The following is a 17,657-nucleotide window of genomic DNA, read 5'->3' as shown; positions in this document are numbered from 1 at the left end:
AAGGTGGTACCTTGGTATGAGAAAATGTAAAAAAACAGCTTGAAAAATGTTCTTTACACCAGTTTACTTGCTATTTTAGAAATAAAGATGTCTTGATGCAAAGCTAATACAGGATTCACCACAGTAAATTGGTGTAATTTATTATTTTAATTATATAAAAATGCTTATTGATGCATATGATGAAATACAGTAATTGACATTTTCAGGATTCAAACAAATGAACTTGCACAAAGAACATATTTATCCTTTATAATTATAGTCTTCTGTATTTCTGTCCAGCCAGTATGAACTTCACTCTCCTTCATCAGTTTTTTCCCCAACTCATCAGAAGCTTTGGAACTCTTCCACAAGAAAAGTGGTAACGCTACAGGCAGTTTTTTTGGATTCCCTGTAAAACAAAAACAAAATAGAATATCTTATTTGTAACTGGTGATTTCATGGAGAATTCTGCTCCAGGAGCCAAGACATTGATGTTGACGTTTGGCAGGACTGCATCTCTAAATGCCTTTATTAAGCTTTTATATTATAACACTAAATAATGTAATAATAATGATGATGATGTACAGTATTATTAATAAAAAATGTTGCAGAGTACGCTCACATTTTAGTTAGGACATTTTGAATAATGTGTGATTCCTATACTTATTTAGCCACTTTTAAAACACAATTGTCTCCAGACATACTGTACATGAAAACACACAGTCAAGGAGTAATCTGACTAAATCTAGGCTAAACTCCATAAGGTTATGATGAGTAATGTCAATGAGTAATTGGACTAAATGCAGTTTAAACTCCATAAGGTTATGATGCATCAGCAGGCACATTTGCTTTATTGGAACAGGAAGGGCATTGACAAGACTGAAGGAGCAATCAGTAAATGGAGTGTCATCACCATTGCTCTGACCCCGAGCCCAAGGTCACCTCTCCATCAGTGAACACAGACTCCCAATGAACAGAAATGACAGGAGTAAATGACTCTCCTCCTGGGGGTGATGCAGATGGCAGTGGTGCCATCAACAGCATAGCTGATGGCTTTCATTTCTCATGTGAAAAACATTCAGGTAATGTTCCCAATGAGAATGTTTCTATTTCTTTCTCCTATACACGCACTCACTTTAAACTTCTTGTACCTCCTTGACTATCAGTGCATACGTCATTATGTGAGATCGTGCCAGGTCCACAAACATTTGTGACCCCTCATATTTTATGGGATCAAAAAGGACACCCCTGTTCTCAGGCTACTAACTGTTCAATTTCATGCATGTTCTAAATAGGCTGCAGAGATTCAATGAGAAATTACAAAGCACCTCTGACTGAAGGCTGTTATTCAGGGAATAACATATGGCCGTCGAGGGAGACGTCTATGATCAATCTAATGGAGCAGAGCTCGAAGGATTTGGGAGGCAGGGGGGGTTTTAATCATCAGCTATACCCACAATGCACCACTGCAGAGGATGAGGCAGTGCCTGTAGCGGAGTGATTTATGGGCCAGAGGTTATGTAAGTGAAGAACTGATTAAATTACTTTTTGATAGAATCGACCAAAGGAGGGAGGAGGAGGGGGTTAGGACACAGTTTCTACTTCAAGGAAGATGATGTCATAGAGCTACAATGAACATGGTGGCACTCGGCTCAGAAATGTTGTTTAAATGTCTAGTTAATGGTATAGAATGATATCAGAAGATTACCCAATTCGGCTACTGGAGGTAGATGTGTTGGAATATTAATGACTCTAGAAACTTGGATAGAGTAATAGAACTTTTCTGTATTGTCAATAAATACATACACATAAAAATTTTAATTGTATTAAGTAGGCAGTGCAAATAGTGCAAATACTACATTCATAATGTAGACCTGCCAGGGTGCATACTCTTATCTATCTTCTAAATATCTTAATTACAATGTTTAAACATATCAAAATAGCAAATCGCTATGTCAGTGTCAATCTATGCATTCTGTAGTATTTGACTACCACATACAGTAGGTTCAGTCAGTGATTTATTTGGGCCAGAGGTCAGTGAAGAAATGACTGAATTACTTTTTAATGAAATCGACGAAAGGAGGGAGGAAGTGTGTGTGTGTGTTACAAAAATCTACTGTAACCTTTACAGGTGAACTTAATGTGACCTTCTATAAACTTTTGAATGTGCATGTCCAACAGTTCAATGTTTCAGTACTTTCTGTACTGAAACATTAACCTGAAAGCGAGATATCCCTAACTTTTTGTGAGTAGTGTAAATAATAGGTTGGATTATTTGGTTATCATGTAAACTGAAGGAATAAGAAGTCAAACACGAAGCAACAGGGAATTCCAGGGGGGCATGGGGGCTCATGGACATGCCCCCAGAATGTAATGTAGCACTGTAGCTGCCTGGCTGCTCTAGCTGTTGGCTGCAGCAACTCGAGCTAGGTAGAACCGATTGTTTTTGCTTTTTTTCGAACCGACAGTACTCGGTGACCTCGAGAAACAGAGATCTATGAGAGAAATCACCGGAATTTTCCTTTAGCAGGCAATAAGGACAAGAACAGCCAGCAGAGTCAAAGCAAACAAAGAGGACATCTGATTGTCTCATGAGATCTCACCGAAAGCACACTGCTAGATTCTCGCCAAGGGGTGAGGCTGATAGACATGGAGGGCGGAGGGGAAACGAGAGGGGGGAGGAAAGGAGGGGGGTGTTACGCAACCTTGGTGGCGACAGCAGCGGCAGCAATGGGAACAGCTGCCTTGTTTCCATGCCACCCGCAGGGGCTAACCCCATCAATCAAAATCAAGGTTTTGCCCCCTCTGCTGTGGGGACCACACGACCTGGGACATGTCGGAAAATGAGCGGCTTGCTACATAAGGGACATGGTGTTCAACAGACTGGGGGTGGGGGGGCAAGCGACTGTTTGACTGACTGGGTTAGTATCGGCGATAATCTGTGTCAGATACCATACTGTCTGCCTCTATCCCTGAAGACATGCAATTACGACTAATGGCCAGGAATTTGATTACATGGGTGTGCCATAACAAAAACACACAATTCACACAGTGCTCTCCAAGCACAGCAGAAGCTGCAATGTTTATACTACTTTGCTGATGACGGGAAAACATACCATATGTATGCTGCTTCAAACTAAACAAATAAAGAAATAATTCTGTGACCATATCCACATAAATGAAGAAAATAGAGCATTTGGAAGGCATTAATAAATCAAGGGCATATCATGGATCACATATTAAAAATGTTTTATTTAATTGGACCTGGATCTTTTCTTTCATCAGTGATTATTTGTCAGGTAACAGTTCTGCATTGATGGTAAATGTATCCATCTGCCAAAGAATAGTGCAATACCTCCCCCTAGTGTATCAATGTGAAAGTATCCACACTGTCTATATTCTCTTTCACTACTAAAACTTGCTTTAACCAAAATACCATACGAGACTGGTTGGGAATTTCTCCCCTTCTCAAAAACCACATAGAAAGCCACACCACATAGAAAGCCACACCACACCCACGTGTGCATGCACACACACACACACACACACACACACACACACACACACACACACACACACACACACACACACACACACACACACACAAACAAACACATTGTAAGGAAGAGACAGAAATTGTCCACCAATCACAGGCAAAATGATCTGTGCCTACTATTACCTACAATCACATACAGAGAATCCTCCTTTCCTTCAGATCTAAATGAACAAAAGTCTCCAGGCCTCTCTCTGTCAAGTTCTTCAACACACAGAAGACTCCACATGTGTCCAGAGCTGAGAGTGTTTGTGATACTGTGGACTCCCTCATTCCTCTCCAGCAGCTCCATCTTCTTTTAGCCCACATATTGCTCTCATTGCGTTTGGCCATCATTTGGACTGCCTGCGTCACTGCGCTCGCCACAAGAGGTTTCCAGGCATTCCATGGCGGTTTGGGAAACCACAAGCTTGTTAGCCGCTCAGAGGCGAGAGTTAAGAATGGAGAGGAAGAGTGAGAGTGGCTCCACATAGCAAGCCAGGGGGAAACACAGCAGAGGTCTTTTCAGATTTCCACGCAGGCTTGGTAAGAGGGACAAACGCAAGCGAGCTGCTTTGTGAGAGGACAGCTTGTTCAGGGGGGGGTAACGTTTTAGTCACTGCTGTTTGATGTCTTATTCAGTGATTTTGGTGTTGTTTAAGACATGTTTCTTGTGGCTAAGTGGATGAGTCAGTGTGTAGTCTCCTTGCATCTTAGATCATAGTGTCACTCCATGATCCATCTTGTTATGCAGGTCTACCTTGACTGCTAAAAGATCACCCCACCTTGGAACGACAGAGGATATCTAGTTCAAGAAAATAAAAATACATAATCTACTGTAGTGTACTGGATCACCTGCATGTTCAGCTTTGGGATCAGGCCCCAAGGAGCTGGATCTAAGTGTAATCTAATGACCTACCTCAGAATTGCATTATCATTCTCTGCTCTTTCTCTTGGTTTTTCTCTCAATCAGTGACACAGTCCGATGTCCCTATTCCGAAGGCAAAAAAAAAAACATGAATCCTGCATTCAGTTAGTGTTTCGAAGATGTAAGCACAGTTCAGGAATGAAAAACAAACTGCTGTGTAAGATTTCTAAACACATGCGGCAAGTTTCCCAAACATGGTTCAAGCCTTTTGACATTGAAGCTTTCTTTCAGTCTAGGTAGTGTTCATTTCATCAGACAAGACAAAGACAAAATATGTTAGTCAACGATATGTTAGTTAACGATCTCCCATGACTAAGATGTACACTATCAACATTGTAATATCATTGATGACTCTAAAATGAAGTTTGCCACCAGACTTTATTTGTGTGTCCAAAAAAAAGAGGGGACAAACTGCATTTCCCCTAATTCAAATATTAATTCTGTTAACTGCATGGCAGGCACCGCAGCTTCTGCGTTGAATGTCCGGAGCGGCCTTGTTGTGTGTTCTGTGTTGTGAGTTCAGTGCCCATGTTAACAGGTTAGAGCCGACACTACCTTTGTGATATGTGGATGTGCATGTGTGGCCTGATCTGTGGTTGGGGCTAGGCTAGGGCTCCATGTACGGGAAACCAGCCCATAATGGTGGTACAGCTTCAACTGCAATGCCTTATGTTACTGCATCATTACATTAAAAGCAACTGAGACACATTGAGAACTCTAAGTAAAAGAGGGATCACAGCCATACATTGGTTGGTGGTACCATGTAGTAATGGAGGTTATTGCCAAGTGCTAGTCACATAGAGTAGGCATTTACCCATTGCTTTCAGTTAGCCATTGCATGACACTTAGAAACAAGTGTCACCTTGTTTCTCATCTACAGAAAAGAAAGGAGTTTAATGTTATTTCTGTGTGGATATTGAATACTTCAAGGTAGATATTCTAAACCTCCTTGTGGCATCCTGAACCCATTAAAAAAAGTGATGAAGCCCTCACACTCAGTGGAGAGAACCTGACCCTGAGGGAGACCGTGACCTTAGTCTTCCTCTTCCATTCTTTTTCCCAACGTTCTGCCTGCTTTTGGTCCTCTTGAACCTCCTGTCAACCACAGAGGCAGACAAAAAGCCATAAGTTAGAAAGACTGCAAGTTTACTTCAATATGCTTTTTCTTTTCACAGAAAAGGCATTAAGACTTACGTAAAAGCGCTGTAGTAGCCTGGCATTGTTTCTCTGCATTGCAGATATGTATTTGTCCAGCTGGGCTTCCTTACTCTCCAAGACCTCACACTTCACACTCCTTTTCTCCTCAGTCTTGAATTTGACATATCGCCCACTCTCTTTCTCCTCAGTCCTGAATTGGACACCACCGCCTTCCTCAGCTGTGCTTTCAACTTCATCAAACGTCAGGCAAGACCCACTGTCAAACTCATTATCCTCAAGAAAAGCGGTCTACATAAAGAAAAAAAAAAAGAGAGATCATAAATATTACTTCTACACACTCCCATTGCCCAAGTTGAATCTATACAGCAGGACTGAATCCTAATCTTTACCTGATCAAATACATTATTGAAATATAGGAAGAGTGTGTCTTAATCTGATACATGTGAGTGTATTAGAGAAGAGTTTGTGTATCCAAGACTTTGCAGAGAACAGGCAGAAGTTGCTGAACCCAATAGCACTGCAAACTTGAATTCCTAAACCTCCTCATTTAAACACCAAGACATGGACACACACACAGAGACAGCAGACAACTTCCCATTTGCCTCTTTACTTAGCTCTGTGGGCAAGTCAACTGTGATCAAGACAACCTGTCCAGGTGAGTCACCCTTTGGTCTTAACCATAGGCTAATACTTACCTCTAAACAGTCTCCATCGCAGTAACTGCAGTCCGCATCATGCATCACAACATCGTCCCCATCCATATTTGTGAGTATACACAAACATGGCTCTCGCTCTCGGCTCTTCGAGTCTTTGAAGGCATAGAAAGGAAGCCATAGACATTAGCCTAAAACTAGCAAGCCATAGGCCTACAGTTGATGTGTAGGGTTACAACGCGAAGCAAACATTGACAGAAGATTATGGACTATGGTTAATTTGACCATTCATTTCATTGACTAAAGCTACTTTAACACAAATGTTTAGAGGAGTTAAGCCCCATTTTACCTATGGGATTCAGCTAATCAACTATTTACCTTAGCAGCCACATAATCACTCTGTAACAAGCTTAATTCAGCTAATTTGCTATTAGACCTAACTGCTGTAGGTTAGTTAAATCTCGTTAACAAAACAAAAACAAATGTTTTATCCAGAAAATAATTAGCCCTACAGGGTCACATTTGGCTTTGTTTACAATGTATAAAGTCACATTTAATTCGTGGCTAGCCATCACAAAACTTGATTATGCTACCTTAGTTAACTTTAGGATATTGCCTAACGTTACTAACCTCGACAGAGCTCCATTTCTACTGTAGGATAAGTTACAGGTCTCTACTTCACGCTGTGTTTGAGGCTATTGGCTTAGTAAAAACTACACCCAGCTGGCACAAATTGCTAAATTGTTCAACATCAGTAACCTATCTGGAGTGTGTTGCACCCATAAGTGTTGTCAGTGTTCTTCTATGAAGTCGTTTCTCCAGGACAAGATTGGATGTCTTACAGCCAATAAGAATGCGTCAAAGTTTAGAAAAAAAATACTGTTTGTATTCTAGACCTTCATTTTGACCACATTTGTGTCTGTCAGCTGGACATAGAAAATCAGTCTCAAAATATGATTAAGCCATTGGAGCAAGTTGTTTAAAAAAAGAAAAAGCCCATTGTAAGACCTAGGGCTATACCTACACATGATGGCAAAAAAGCATTTCATTTCTTATGGAAATTGTAAGTGCATTAGACAATGCGTTTAGACCACACTGTGTGCTGTTTTTTGCTGTGTGCTATTTTGGGAATAGGTGTAGGCCTATTGTTTATGGCATGTTGGGCAGAAGAAAATGTAGACATGCCTAGTATTTCCCTTGCAAACATGCCAACAAAGCCTACATAAGGCTACATGTTAAATAATGGTGCATGTAGTTATTCATTGATCTTTACATGTCTTTTCTTGTTGCTCACTCCCATTTTTACAATACCACTCCACCCCCATACTGGTCATTACTTTACTCTTTTAAAATTTGTTGGCCTCTACATCTTGAGCTGAGCCATTGTGCATTTAGTTGTATATATTATTGTCTAGAGTCCACACACAGAACGGAGGAAATTAACCTCAATTAGAGTTAGCATCTTGTTGGGTTTATCCATGTCCATAGTGAGCTGTGGTCTCCTAAACAGCAATACTCCAATCAGCACCACGTCTTTAAGTTCTGTAATTGGTTTGCTGGGATAAAATATGAGTTAGGAGTGACATGACCATTATGTATAGATTAGATGATTAGATGTATAGACAAGTTTAATACCATTTTACCTTGAGTATATTTTCTAAATGATAGAATAATCTTTGATAGTATGGCCTTGAGATGTCATTGCAGTTGTATTTAATAAAACTTTAACAGTTCAACCCGAATCTCAATATGTTCATGTACACTCAATTTCACTCCTATATTCCACATTTCTTTATTTTATAGCTTGAAAAACAAAGCTTTATCGAAAGGTAAACATTAACAGACATCTTCCACGTTGTTAGAGCAAATGACACTTGACCATCCTTACACCTATCATTATGCATAACTCACATCCATTTGAATGTATGTAAAAAATGGAAAATGACTCATAAAACAAGACATCAACATTGCAATGTATACATGTGTGAGACTTCTCAAATCCTCCATACACCCTGTTAAATTACACTCTCACCACACAGCTATACCGTAGGCCTATGGTATGTCGGCACCATTTGCCACTGTAAACACTAGATGTTTACATTGTCTGGGCAACAGAAATATCCATACCTATTTTCTTTGACTAACTTTCAAATGGCATGAGCTTAAACAATATCCTACAAAGACATGGATTATTTTTTTTGTTAGTTTGTATGGACAAACTCTTCTCTGAACCATATATGTTTTAGGTGGAACCTGATTGTTTTGATAATCCTACTTTGAATTTAGACCAGACACCCATTTGTGGTCAAGACTTAAAAATATCTCATTGTGGTGCTCCCTATAGAAACCGCTAAACCCTGAGTTCTCTATAAATGACTGAAGTGTTTGGTAAATTGTCCAAAAACTTAAATGTCCAGGGATTGCTTGAAGAAAAAAAAACTTGAAACAAACTGGAACAACCCACTTTGAAAAAGGTATGTACATGGAATTGGCTGACACTCATATAGTTAACATGTATACCCCCATGGCAGGGTGCAGCTGTAGAGCTATAGATGTGAGAACTCAAAACACAAAAAAATATATTGAGGTCTGGACAGCCATAACATTTGTTATACTCCAGGCACTGCTGTCAAGCCTTACAGACAAAAAATATGTTCAATGTTTGACATCACACTGCATTTCAACTTGAACAGCACTGGAGCATACTGTATATACTGATCTACAAGGACCTTCTCTAGTTTGATCCCTGGCTTAGTTTCTGAACTATTACTTCTAATGGAGAGTGTGTGCTTAAATACAGAGAACCGGCTGCAATTATGTAGTTATGATGAAAAAATAGCATCAAAACAGGATGTTATATTGTCCTGACAGTAATAATCCATTGCACCTGACTCTCTGAGGGTAGACCTAAACCCGTATAAACATCTAATCAGATTAGAATATGTGAATATGTCTATTCAGAATATGACAAGCTTCCTATTCTTGAGGTCTGACTGAAATGTCTTATTTTTTGAATAGATGTAGATTAAATAGTATTGTTTTTTGCAGCTCTTTCACTGGTAGTTTGAATAGCAAGACAGGCTGTTTAATATGGACATGAAAAGACACACTGCAGTAAATGTTTTGCACTCATTAAAGCTTAATGAAAAGAAAAGCACAGATTGAAACAGATTTCAAATAAAATATATATAAAAAATAACTTCCCAAGTATCCTGCATTACACAAACATTCAAAAGTTAAGACATAGAAGAGGCAACTGAGATTGTCTTTTGTTTAAAATACCAAACATGCTAAAAAGTGCTCCTATGGGATCAAATGTATGTTAACCATTCATCAATGCACCTGTTTCTATCCCTGGTAAAGGTTGTTTCAGAAAGACATCTGAAAACAGCAATGTGAAAGACCAAATATGTAACAGTTTCATTTGTTATGATCTACACTTGCATAGTTAAAATATAAAAATTCAAATTGTGTTGAAAAAAAATCAACGTTCCTGGTGCATATGATGGATATGAAAGAGAACAGTTTAGTAGAGTATCTCCATAGTTTGGCCTTCTCAAAGTCAACCACACTAGTGTTTTGGTGTGTTACATTTAGTGCCTGTACCTTGTAATGCAACTTTACTGGAGTCCCTCAGTACCTGAAACAGCTATAGCTAAATGTACCTGTTAGGTTAACCATGACATCACAACACCAGAAAAGACGTCTCAACACCTGACACCTTACTGCTAAAAAGACAAGCACCAAATAGCAAGAGTGATCTATAATGACATCAATATTACCAGAGATTTCATATGTTGGCCACAGAGAAAAGAAATGTCCATGAAGGAAAACCATAGAAATTGAACATGTTTTTACAAAACCTTTGAAAACCCTAACTTGAAAAAAACACAAGGTGCTTGACATACTCTGTGTGACCTGCCTGAAACTTATATGCATGTCTTCCATCAATCTAATCGTGCACATACAGTACTTGCTAGGTAGAAAAAAAGGCCTTAAACCCATTTTGTAAGCCTGAGACACTATATCCCTCAGGGAAAAAAACCTCAAACACATTTAGACTATGTATACCATTTGAAAGTGCTTGTTGAATAGGTTATTTTTGGTGTAATAAGTGCATAGATTGATTCTCACATTTACAGTATGGCTTGTTTCTTTTGTTTCGCTTTTTCATTTTTCAATATAATACAATCTACACATTGTGGTAGCCTTTCACTGTCTCTTGGTGTGTTTCGAGTTATAATGACTCCGCATGTCCTTGCGGAGACGGAACTTCTCCCCACAAACCCCACAAATATACAGGTGCACATCCATGTGTTTCTCCAGGTGATCTCCGCTGGGAAAAATTTGGAAGCACACCTGGCAGATGGTCTCACCTGCTGACAAGTGTGAGATCATGTGACGGACGTGGTCGTGCTTCAGGAAGGTGCCCTGGTCACAGACTGGGCAGACATAGCGCGCCATGCCCTTGTGCATGTCGGTGTGGAGCCGCAGTTGGCGCTCACGAAGGAACTGTTTTCCGCACGTCTGGCAGGTGAACTGCTTCTCCTTGGTGTGCACCGTGTAATGCTCTCGCAAGTGGCACCGCTGATAGAAACCCTTCCCGCAAATGGCACAAAAGTGTTTACGTCGATGGTCAAGCTCGCCCCCGTCGTCAAGCAGGGAGGGACGGAAAGGTTCTTGCTCGGGGCACACCAATGTGTGCTCCACAGCCAGATTCTCGCTCTCAAAGACAAGGCCACAGAGAGGGCAGCGGTAGCCCTCCAAAAGACCCTCCTCCATTGCCTGTGCATCTTCTGGAAGAGGGGAGTCTTCCTCGGGCGAGTCAAGGTCAACACTCTGGGGCTCTCCGCAGCGCTCGGCGTGCTCCTGCAGCTGGCGGCCTTTGATCAATACCTGGCCACACCTGCCGCACGCACAGATGTGGCCCATGTGGTTGGAGATATAGTGGGCCGACTGTTCCTCTTCTGTCAGCAAAGCCCCACAAAGCTCGCAGGGTGCCGATTCCTCGTCCTGTTTCTCCTCCTTAATCCTGACGACCTTTGAACCTGAAGCACCAGACTCATCACTACTGACTAGAGAGCCTTCTGTGACATCTTCCATGGCGGAAACACCAGCTTCTTCTTTGTCAAAGCGTTTCTGGTCTCTGTCTATGTCTTTGTAAGATCCAAGGCGTACGCTGCAGCCTTTGATGCTGTGATTCCCCACTTTGATCACTTTGATGTTTTCCATTTCGGCCTCTGAGTCGTCTTCTTGTTCCACTTTGATTGTTACATTCTGGCAGGGGGTAGCTTCGTTGTCTGTCCCTGTTCCCACTGACCTGATCACACTTTCTGAATCAGACTTTTGGTCTGGCCAGTCATCCTCTCCTTTGCACATCATTCTATGCTCCTCTGCTCCCTCTGAAGCGGAGCTTTCTGCTTTGTTGGAATCATTATCCACCTCGGCATTGACCCTGGGAGGCTGGAAGGCTTTGCGGTTGGTGCAGGTGAGAATATGCTCGATAAGCAGCTTTTCACAGCTGAAGACGAAGCCGCAGTCATCACAGGTGTAGGTTCGCCCGAACCGAGGCCGCTCCTTCAGGGTGGCGCTCCTGCCGGAGCCTCTCTTTCGCAGGTCACATGGCTGCTCGTTCATGCCACTCTCTGAAGGCACTGGAGCCAGGGGTAGGACCACGTCTTCCACCGGCCTAACGGTCGACACATTCAGGCTCTGTCTCGTAGGGACGGCAGGAACCTTGGATGGAGTCTCAGGCTCTGCTGCATTGGGTTTGTTCTGATCAAACATACGGACACCGAATATCATCTTGCCTCCCACCACGCTTGAAGATGAAGATGAGCTGGACGAAGATGAAGATGAGGCGCAGGATGACGGTGTGAGGTTTGAGGAGCGGATGTCTCGCAGATCCTCCAGAGAGTCTGGTATGTAATACATCTGTAGGTAAGCCATGGAGGCCTTGAGCTCCTCAAACTCGTAATGGCCCACCATGATGCGGCCAAGATACATGAGCTGCAAGATGAGGTCGAAGCACTCTGCGCTGATCTGCATGTTGCTGAGGTCTAAACGGGCCGTGGCCTGCTGGTCCCGGATGAACAACATTCGGAAATAGGAGCTACAGGCAGCCAGCACAGCTTTGTGGGCCCGGAAATATATATCACCAATAGTGATACAGCAGTCACAAAGGAAACCCCATTCACGCTGGTTGTTGAGCTGCTGCAGGACATGCTCACTGTGACTTGGCCTCGCCATCACCCTGGAGATGTGTGAAGGGGGAAAATAAGAATTAGATAATGGTTTAATACGGATTTAAAGGTGGGGAGAAAAAAGATTATTAAGTTACAAACACACACATTTTTTGAATAATACTCTGTTAATAATAAATAATGAATACATAATTCTAAATAATACATATGTGTATGTTTAAAAGTAATAGCACAGGTCCTACTGGTTGTAGGCCCAATAATGCAGAAAAAAGGAACAATAATCATTATAATTGTTCAAACAAGTGAAATGACCATACAACTTCCAAAAGACTTTCTGTCTCATGATAGACCTACTTTATAATTAGGTTATTAAATTAAATTTTATTAAATTAAATACACAGCAAAAACAGTGCAAGGACTACAAACAGGCTGGCCTGCAACAATGCTCAGACAGGTGTAGGCCTACTGAGATTAAAGACGTTTCCTTCCTTTCAAAGTGAAAATCACTTAAACTCGTTTACATGAATTATAGGTCGGCCTGATACATAGTTTACAGTGACAACACTCCAACTTCTAAACTTATATCATTCTCAATTAATAAGATCTTAATGTGAAGTCGCAGAGGTTTTATTTTTCCGTGAACCCAAAGCTATAGCCTACGCACAGACATTGAAGACTGTCAACGTGTGAAAACAAGTCATTGTACGATTGCCCGCATGGCTAAATTTACAGTCATGCACATGCAGTTCCTTTTGTTGAGACTCGTCGTCATCTCAAATTAGGAGGTTTACATCCCGCCCACGCATTTCATTGGCCTAATTCGGAGACAGAACGTGCGGGCGTTGTGGCTGTCAATCATGTGCCACAAAAAGTATTTTAAATTGTGTTTGTCGTGAAAGTAACATTTGTAGACATTTTATATATCGGTAGTAAGAACTACCGACAACTGTACAAGGATTTGTCCGTATCGAAAGTGTAGAAGACCAACTGTCTGTGCTGTCTCTGATCTCACGCAAGCATGCACTGCCACCCCCGCGCTGCTTCCCGCATTCACGCTATGGGAAAAAAACCTTCGCGTTTAACACTGTAATGTTTATACTCAAAGCCATAGGAAATACTCACCGAAAACAAAGGGTGCTGCCAATTAATGAACAAAAAGTTAAGTTGTAGAGCACTGGTTTAGAAGTTCCGCCGTTTTTGTCTTTATCTAAGCATGAAGTTGAGTCGAGAATAATCGCGAGGGCGAAGCCCCTTCTGCTACACGGATGAAAGAACTTCCGCACAGCCGCTCTGCGAGCTGTATCACCGCACCGAGGCTGCCTGCGCTAGATCCAGCCCCACTCACGCAAATCCAACCCTCCATAGGACGGAGCTCTACAGTGTGAATGCAACCGTACATGAAAATATGCACATTACCTTGCTGTAACAACAGCGTCAATAGGCCAGCTTGAATTTACAAGTCAAAATGCAAGCTCTTAGGCCTATTGATTTCCTGAGGAATAACTCATTTATTTCGTTTGGAAGAGGTTTGTAGCGTAGGCGACAGTGCAGACCATTTAGAGCTGCGAGGTGAACCATGCTAATTCATGCATGACCTCACAGAACAGCTGCGGCCAGGTTTTACGGTATTCGTACAAGCTTCTTCCAGTTGTAAGAGTAGGCTACTGTGTAGGCTACTATAGGCTATGAGTTCTATTGCACGATACGAGACAAACTATTGTAGGCCTACAGACCGATAGTAAAGATTTTTGCCACCCTTTTCTGGTATAGGAGTCATGCCTTAGTCTACTAACATGAGTTGAACTAGCCCTTCAAAATGAGAAACAATCACTTCGAGACACCAAATGTACAGTACGGTCACGTGATGAATAACAAGCTTAGTTGACAATCGCATAGGAAGAAACGCGAGACCACACGAGAATTTTATCCTGCAGCAACAAACATAAATCTAAACAATCTCGCCCATTTAAATGGTAAGGATCCACTCCACGATTCTGTTTTAGATTGACAGGATTGTATAGCTTCGTACAATAACTGTGCATGTAATGTATCTCAGATTGCATGGGACAATATTCTAGATTTAATTTCGACAGCACTTGACTCGTTGGGGCTAAAACGAGTGCGAATTAACATGATGCTGCTGTCGTGAACTGTGATTGTCACGTAGGCTAGCCAAGGAGAATTTAAAGCAAAACGAGTCGATAATAACGTGCATGGACAATAGAATGTCTCTCATTTTTCACATTATGTTTTTGGGATAGTATACGTCCGGATCGTCATTTTATGCAGGCAATGTGGCTAAACGGAGTATCCCAGGTATTGTCTCGTCAGCTTTGAAATCTACAGTGCCGTAAGCGAATGTCTAGGTCCACTGGGACCTGTAGTCTCAGCATAACAATGCACTCTCTCAAGTATTGCATAGTGTTTTTGGCTATTGTGAAATCAGCATGAAGGTAAACAAATAGTTAACTATGGAACACATGCCAAGATTTCATGGTTTACATGGTTTCGAATAAGCTGTAAAGCAAGACTTTATTTTGAAAAAGGGTTTATTTGCAGGTCTGTATCCTGCAACATTAATTCCCTTCACACAGGTCCTGCATCTGTCAAATAGATTAATGGCAGGGTAAAATCTGAGGATGTTCTATTTAGAGGGAAACCTGTCCTGTTGGTTTTACTGTCCAAAATTGGAAGGGGAAAGAAAAATGTAGTCTTGTCACTAGAGGTCACCATATTCAGTAAAATTAGTTTCTTTTAGTAGACTACTCGTATGAAGAGCATGTTTTCTAAGGCAGTATAACTGCATATAATGTTATGACCAACATCAACAGAAACACTTCATAATAAAGTAAAATATACTTTATTATGAAGTGTTTCTGTTGATGTTGGTCATACACATCTGTTGAACTCTGTCTCTGATCTAATGTGTGTGTAGGTGTAACAGGTTGATATTGGGCGCCATGGATGTGTCCAGTCACAGCCTCTACCTCCTGCAGCAGCTGAATGTTCAGAGGGAGTTTGGCTTCTTGTGTGACTGCACTGTTGCCATTGGCAACGTGTACTTCAAAGCCCACCGGGCAGTTCTAGCGGCCTTCTCCAACTACTTCAAGATGATCTTCATCCATCAGTCCAGGTTCAGATCATCAATTTAATCTTTGCCCTCACATTTTATGCTGCAGCGGAATAGTATGTTTACTGAACACTTTAACTTATTTATAAGAGCTTCCTCATCCTTCTCTGTTCTTTGTTTCAGTAGTTTGTGTATTGCTCCTGTACTTCAATCAGGCGATCTGTGCTCAGTTTGCAATATTATGATTTTCATATGGCTAACGTGATGTAACTTTGATATTGCAGTGAGTGCATCAAAATTCAACCAACGGACATCCAGCCTGATGTGTTCAGTTACCTGCTCCATATAATGTACACTGGCATGGGGCCAAAGCAGCCAGTGGATAAGAGCCGTCTTCAAGAAGGGATAAAGTTTCTTCATGCCTACCAGCTGTGCCGTAAACCAGACGAGGCAGGTCCAGACCCAGCCTCTGACCTCCGCATGTCCAACCTTTACGGCATCCAGATCTCCTCCCAGCTCCCAAATAAGGATGGCACAGGGCCGAAATCGGGTGGGCAGCGGGACCCTGAGGGATCACGCTCTACTAGTCGGGCAGAGTGGGCTGAGCGCTCCCATGCCCGACCCTCCTCCCAGGCGGTTGGCCTGGAGGGCATCCCCTCTGACCACCAGCTGCCCGGCATGCGGCCCCTATCTTCCCTGGCTTCCGGGGATGACTCGGACATCTCCACCCGGATCAAAGAGGAGCGCCTGGACGACGAGGAGCAGGAGGAAGTGGACAAGCCTTCGCTGCCCCCTCCGGCTCCTCGATCCTCACTCTCCCCGGCCCAGGGGAACCCTTGCCAGCCAGGCCTGGCTCTCCTGTGTCCTCACTGTGGTGAGCGCTGCCTGTCTCCTGAGGGTCTGAAGGAGCACCTGATCAGCCACGCGGCCTGCTCCCTTGAGCCGCTGATGGAGGGGACTCCCTCAGAGGACGCGGACTTGGGCGGGCCGGGAGGGGCAGAGGAGCACCGGGCCTCACGGGAGCGCCTGGACGCCGGCTGCCTGGAGGAGGCCTTAAGACAGAGCCAGGCGCTGGCCGACGAGATCGCGGCCGAGCTGAGGCGAGGCGGGGGCGCGGGGGGCGTCGGGATCGGGGGGTTCACCGGCGCCAGCCCCCCCATGGTCGGCCTGTTCACGCGCAAGCGGAAGATCGCGTGCGCTGTGTGCAACCAGCGGTTCGCGCACAAGAGCCAGCTGCAGGAGCACATGTTCTCGCACGTGGGCAAGACGGCACGCCACCACCACCACCCGCACCACCCGCACCAGCACCAGCGCTACAGCCGCTTCTGCAACCAGCTGCTGCAGGTGGCGTGCGAGGGCACGGGTGATAGTGCTCAAGGGGCCGGGCCAGGACCAGGGGAGGGGTCAGCAGAGGAAGGGGGGGGGCCAGGGATGGCCAGGACAACGGCAGCTCCTGCTACTCGCTAGACTCAGAGGTGTCGCGGGAGAGTGTGGATGCCGTCGCTGTTGAATAGCAAAAAAAATACATTTATGAATGTAAAGTAAGGAACAGAGACAAGATAAACAGCATACACACTCTCTTTCCACAAAGACAGGATCTGTATGTGGAAAATGAATGGCGCTTTTTCTCACTCTTTTCCTGTCCGTCTCCAGTAGCCTGAATATCTTTTCTTGTATGAGTATCATCATGGTGGCTATGATGTAGGAGGTCTCCATGTTGGAATATTGGTGCTTACAGTATTTGTGTTTCAGCATTGTCTAAGTTGTGCTGTTTTGTTTGATGTATTCCTAAAAATAGCATATAATGCTATCCCAAAACATTTATATACTTTGGATTACGCAAAGTTTTTTTTTGTTCAATATGAATGTTGTATGAAAATATTGAAGTCCAAGACTATTTTTGAATTTTATTTGCGTCACTTTGGAAGGAATACTTGATAATGAGTATACAAATGAAACAAGTTTGCTGTGCCTTTGAGGGATTTATCTAAAGGCGCCTTCATATCTATTTTGTTCCAAATCAGAGTTGCTGCTTTCACATATACCCAATCGAGCCGATCTTTGAGGGAAACGCTCCACGTTCCCATTGAAATAGCCAGGTGTGAAAGCGCTCTAAGAACTCTCACTACCCCAG

General features: G+C 42.8%; 2 protein-coding genes across 2 annotated transcripts; one reads left to right on the top strand and one right to left on the bottom strand.

Annotated features, from left to right (window-relative positions):
* Positions 1-6,212: 6,212 nt before the first annotated feature.
* On the top strand, positions 6,213-17,409 carry zbtb25 (zinc finger and BTB domain containing 25). Its single transcript, XM_048250792.1, is given in 4 exon segments — positions 6,213-6,252; positions 15,389-15,586; positions 15,808-16,918; positions 16,921-17,409. Coding segments are annotated over 3 exon segments (1,401 nt in total). The 5' UTR covers positions 6,213-6,252; positions 15,389-15,413; the 3' UTR covers positions 17,038-17,409.
* zbtb1 (zinc finger and BTB domain containing 1) lies at positions 8,027-14,250 on the bottom strand. Its single transcript, XM_048250791.1, has 2 exons — positions 13,576-14,250; positions 8,027-12,503 (listed from the first exon to the last, which is right to left on the bottom strand). Exon 2 carries the CDS (start codon positions 12,497-12,499, stop codon positions 10,463-10,465), a length of 2,037 nt encoding a protein of 678 aa, XP_048106748.1. The 5' UTR covers positions 12,500-12,503; positions 13,576-14,250; the 3' UTR covers positions 8,027-10,462.
* Positions 17,410-17,657: the final 248 nt, after the last annotated feature.

This window comes from Alosa alosa, chromosome 8 (genome assembly GCF_017589495.1).
Source record: "Alosa alosa isolate M-15738 ecotype Scorff River chromosome 8, AALO_Geno_1.1, whole genome shotgun sequence".
NCBI lineage: Eukaryota > Metazoa > Chordata > Actinopteri > Clupeiformes > Clupeidae > Alosa > Alosa alosa.
Note: the sequence above shows the minus strand (reverse complement) of the source record. Positions and strands in the feature narration are given on the sequence as shown.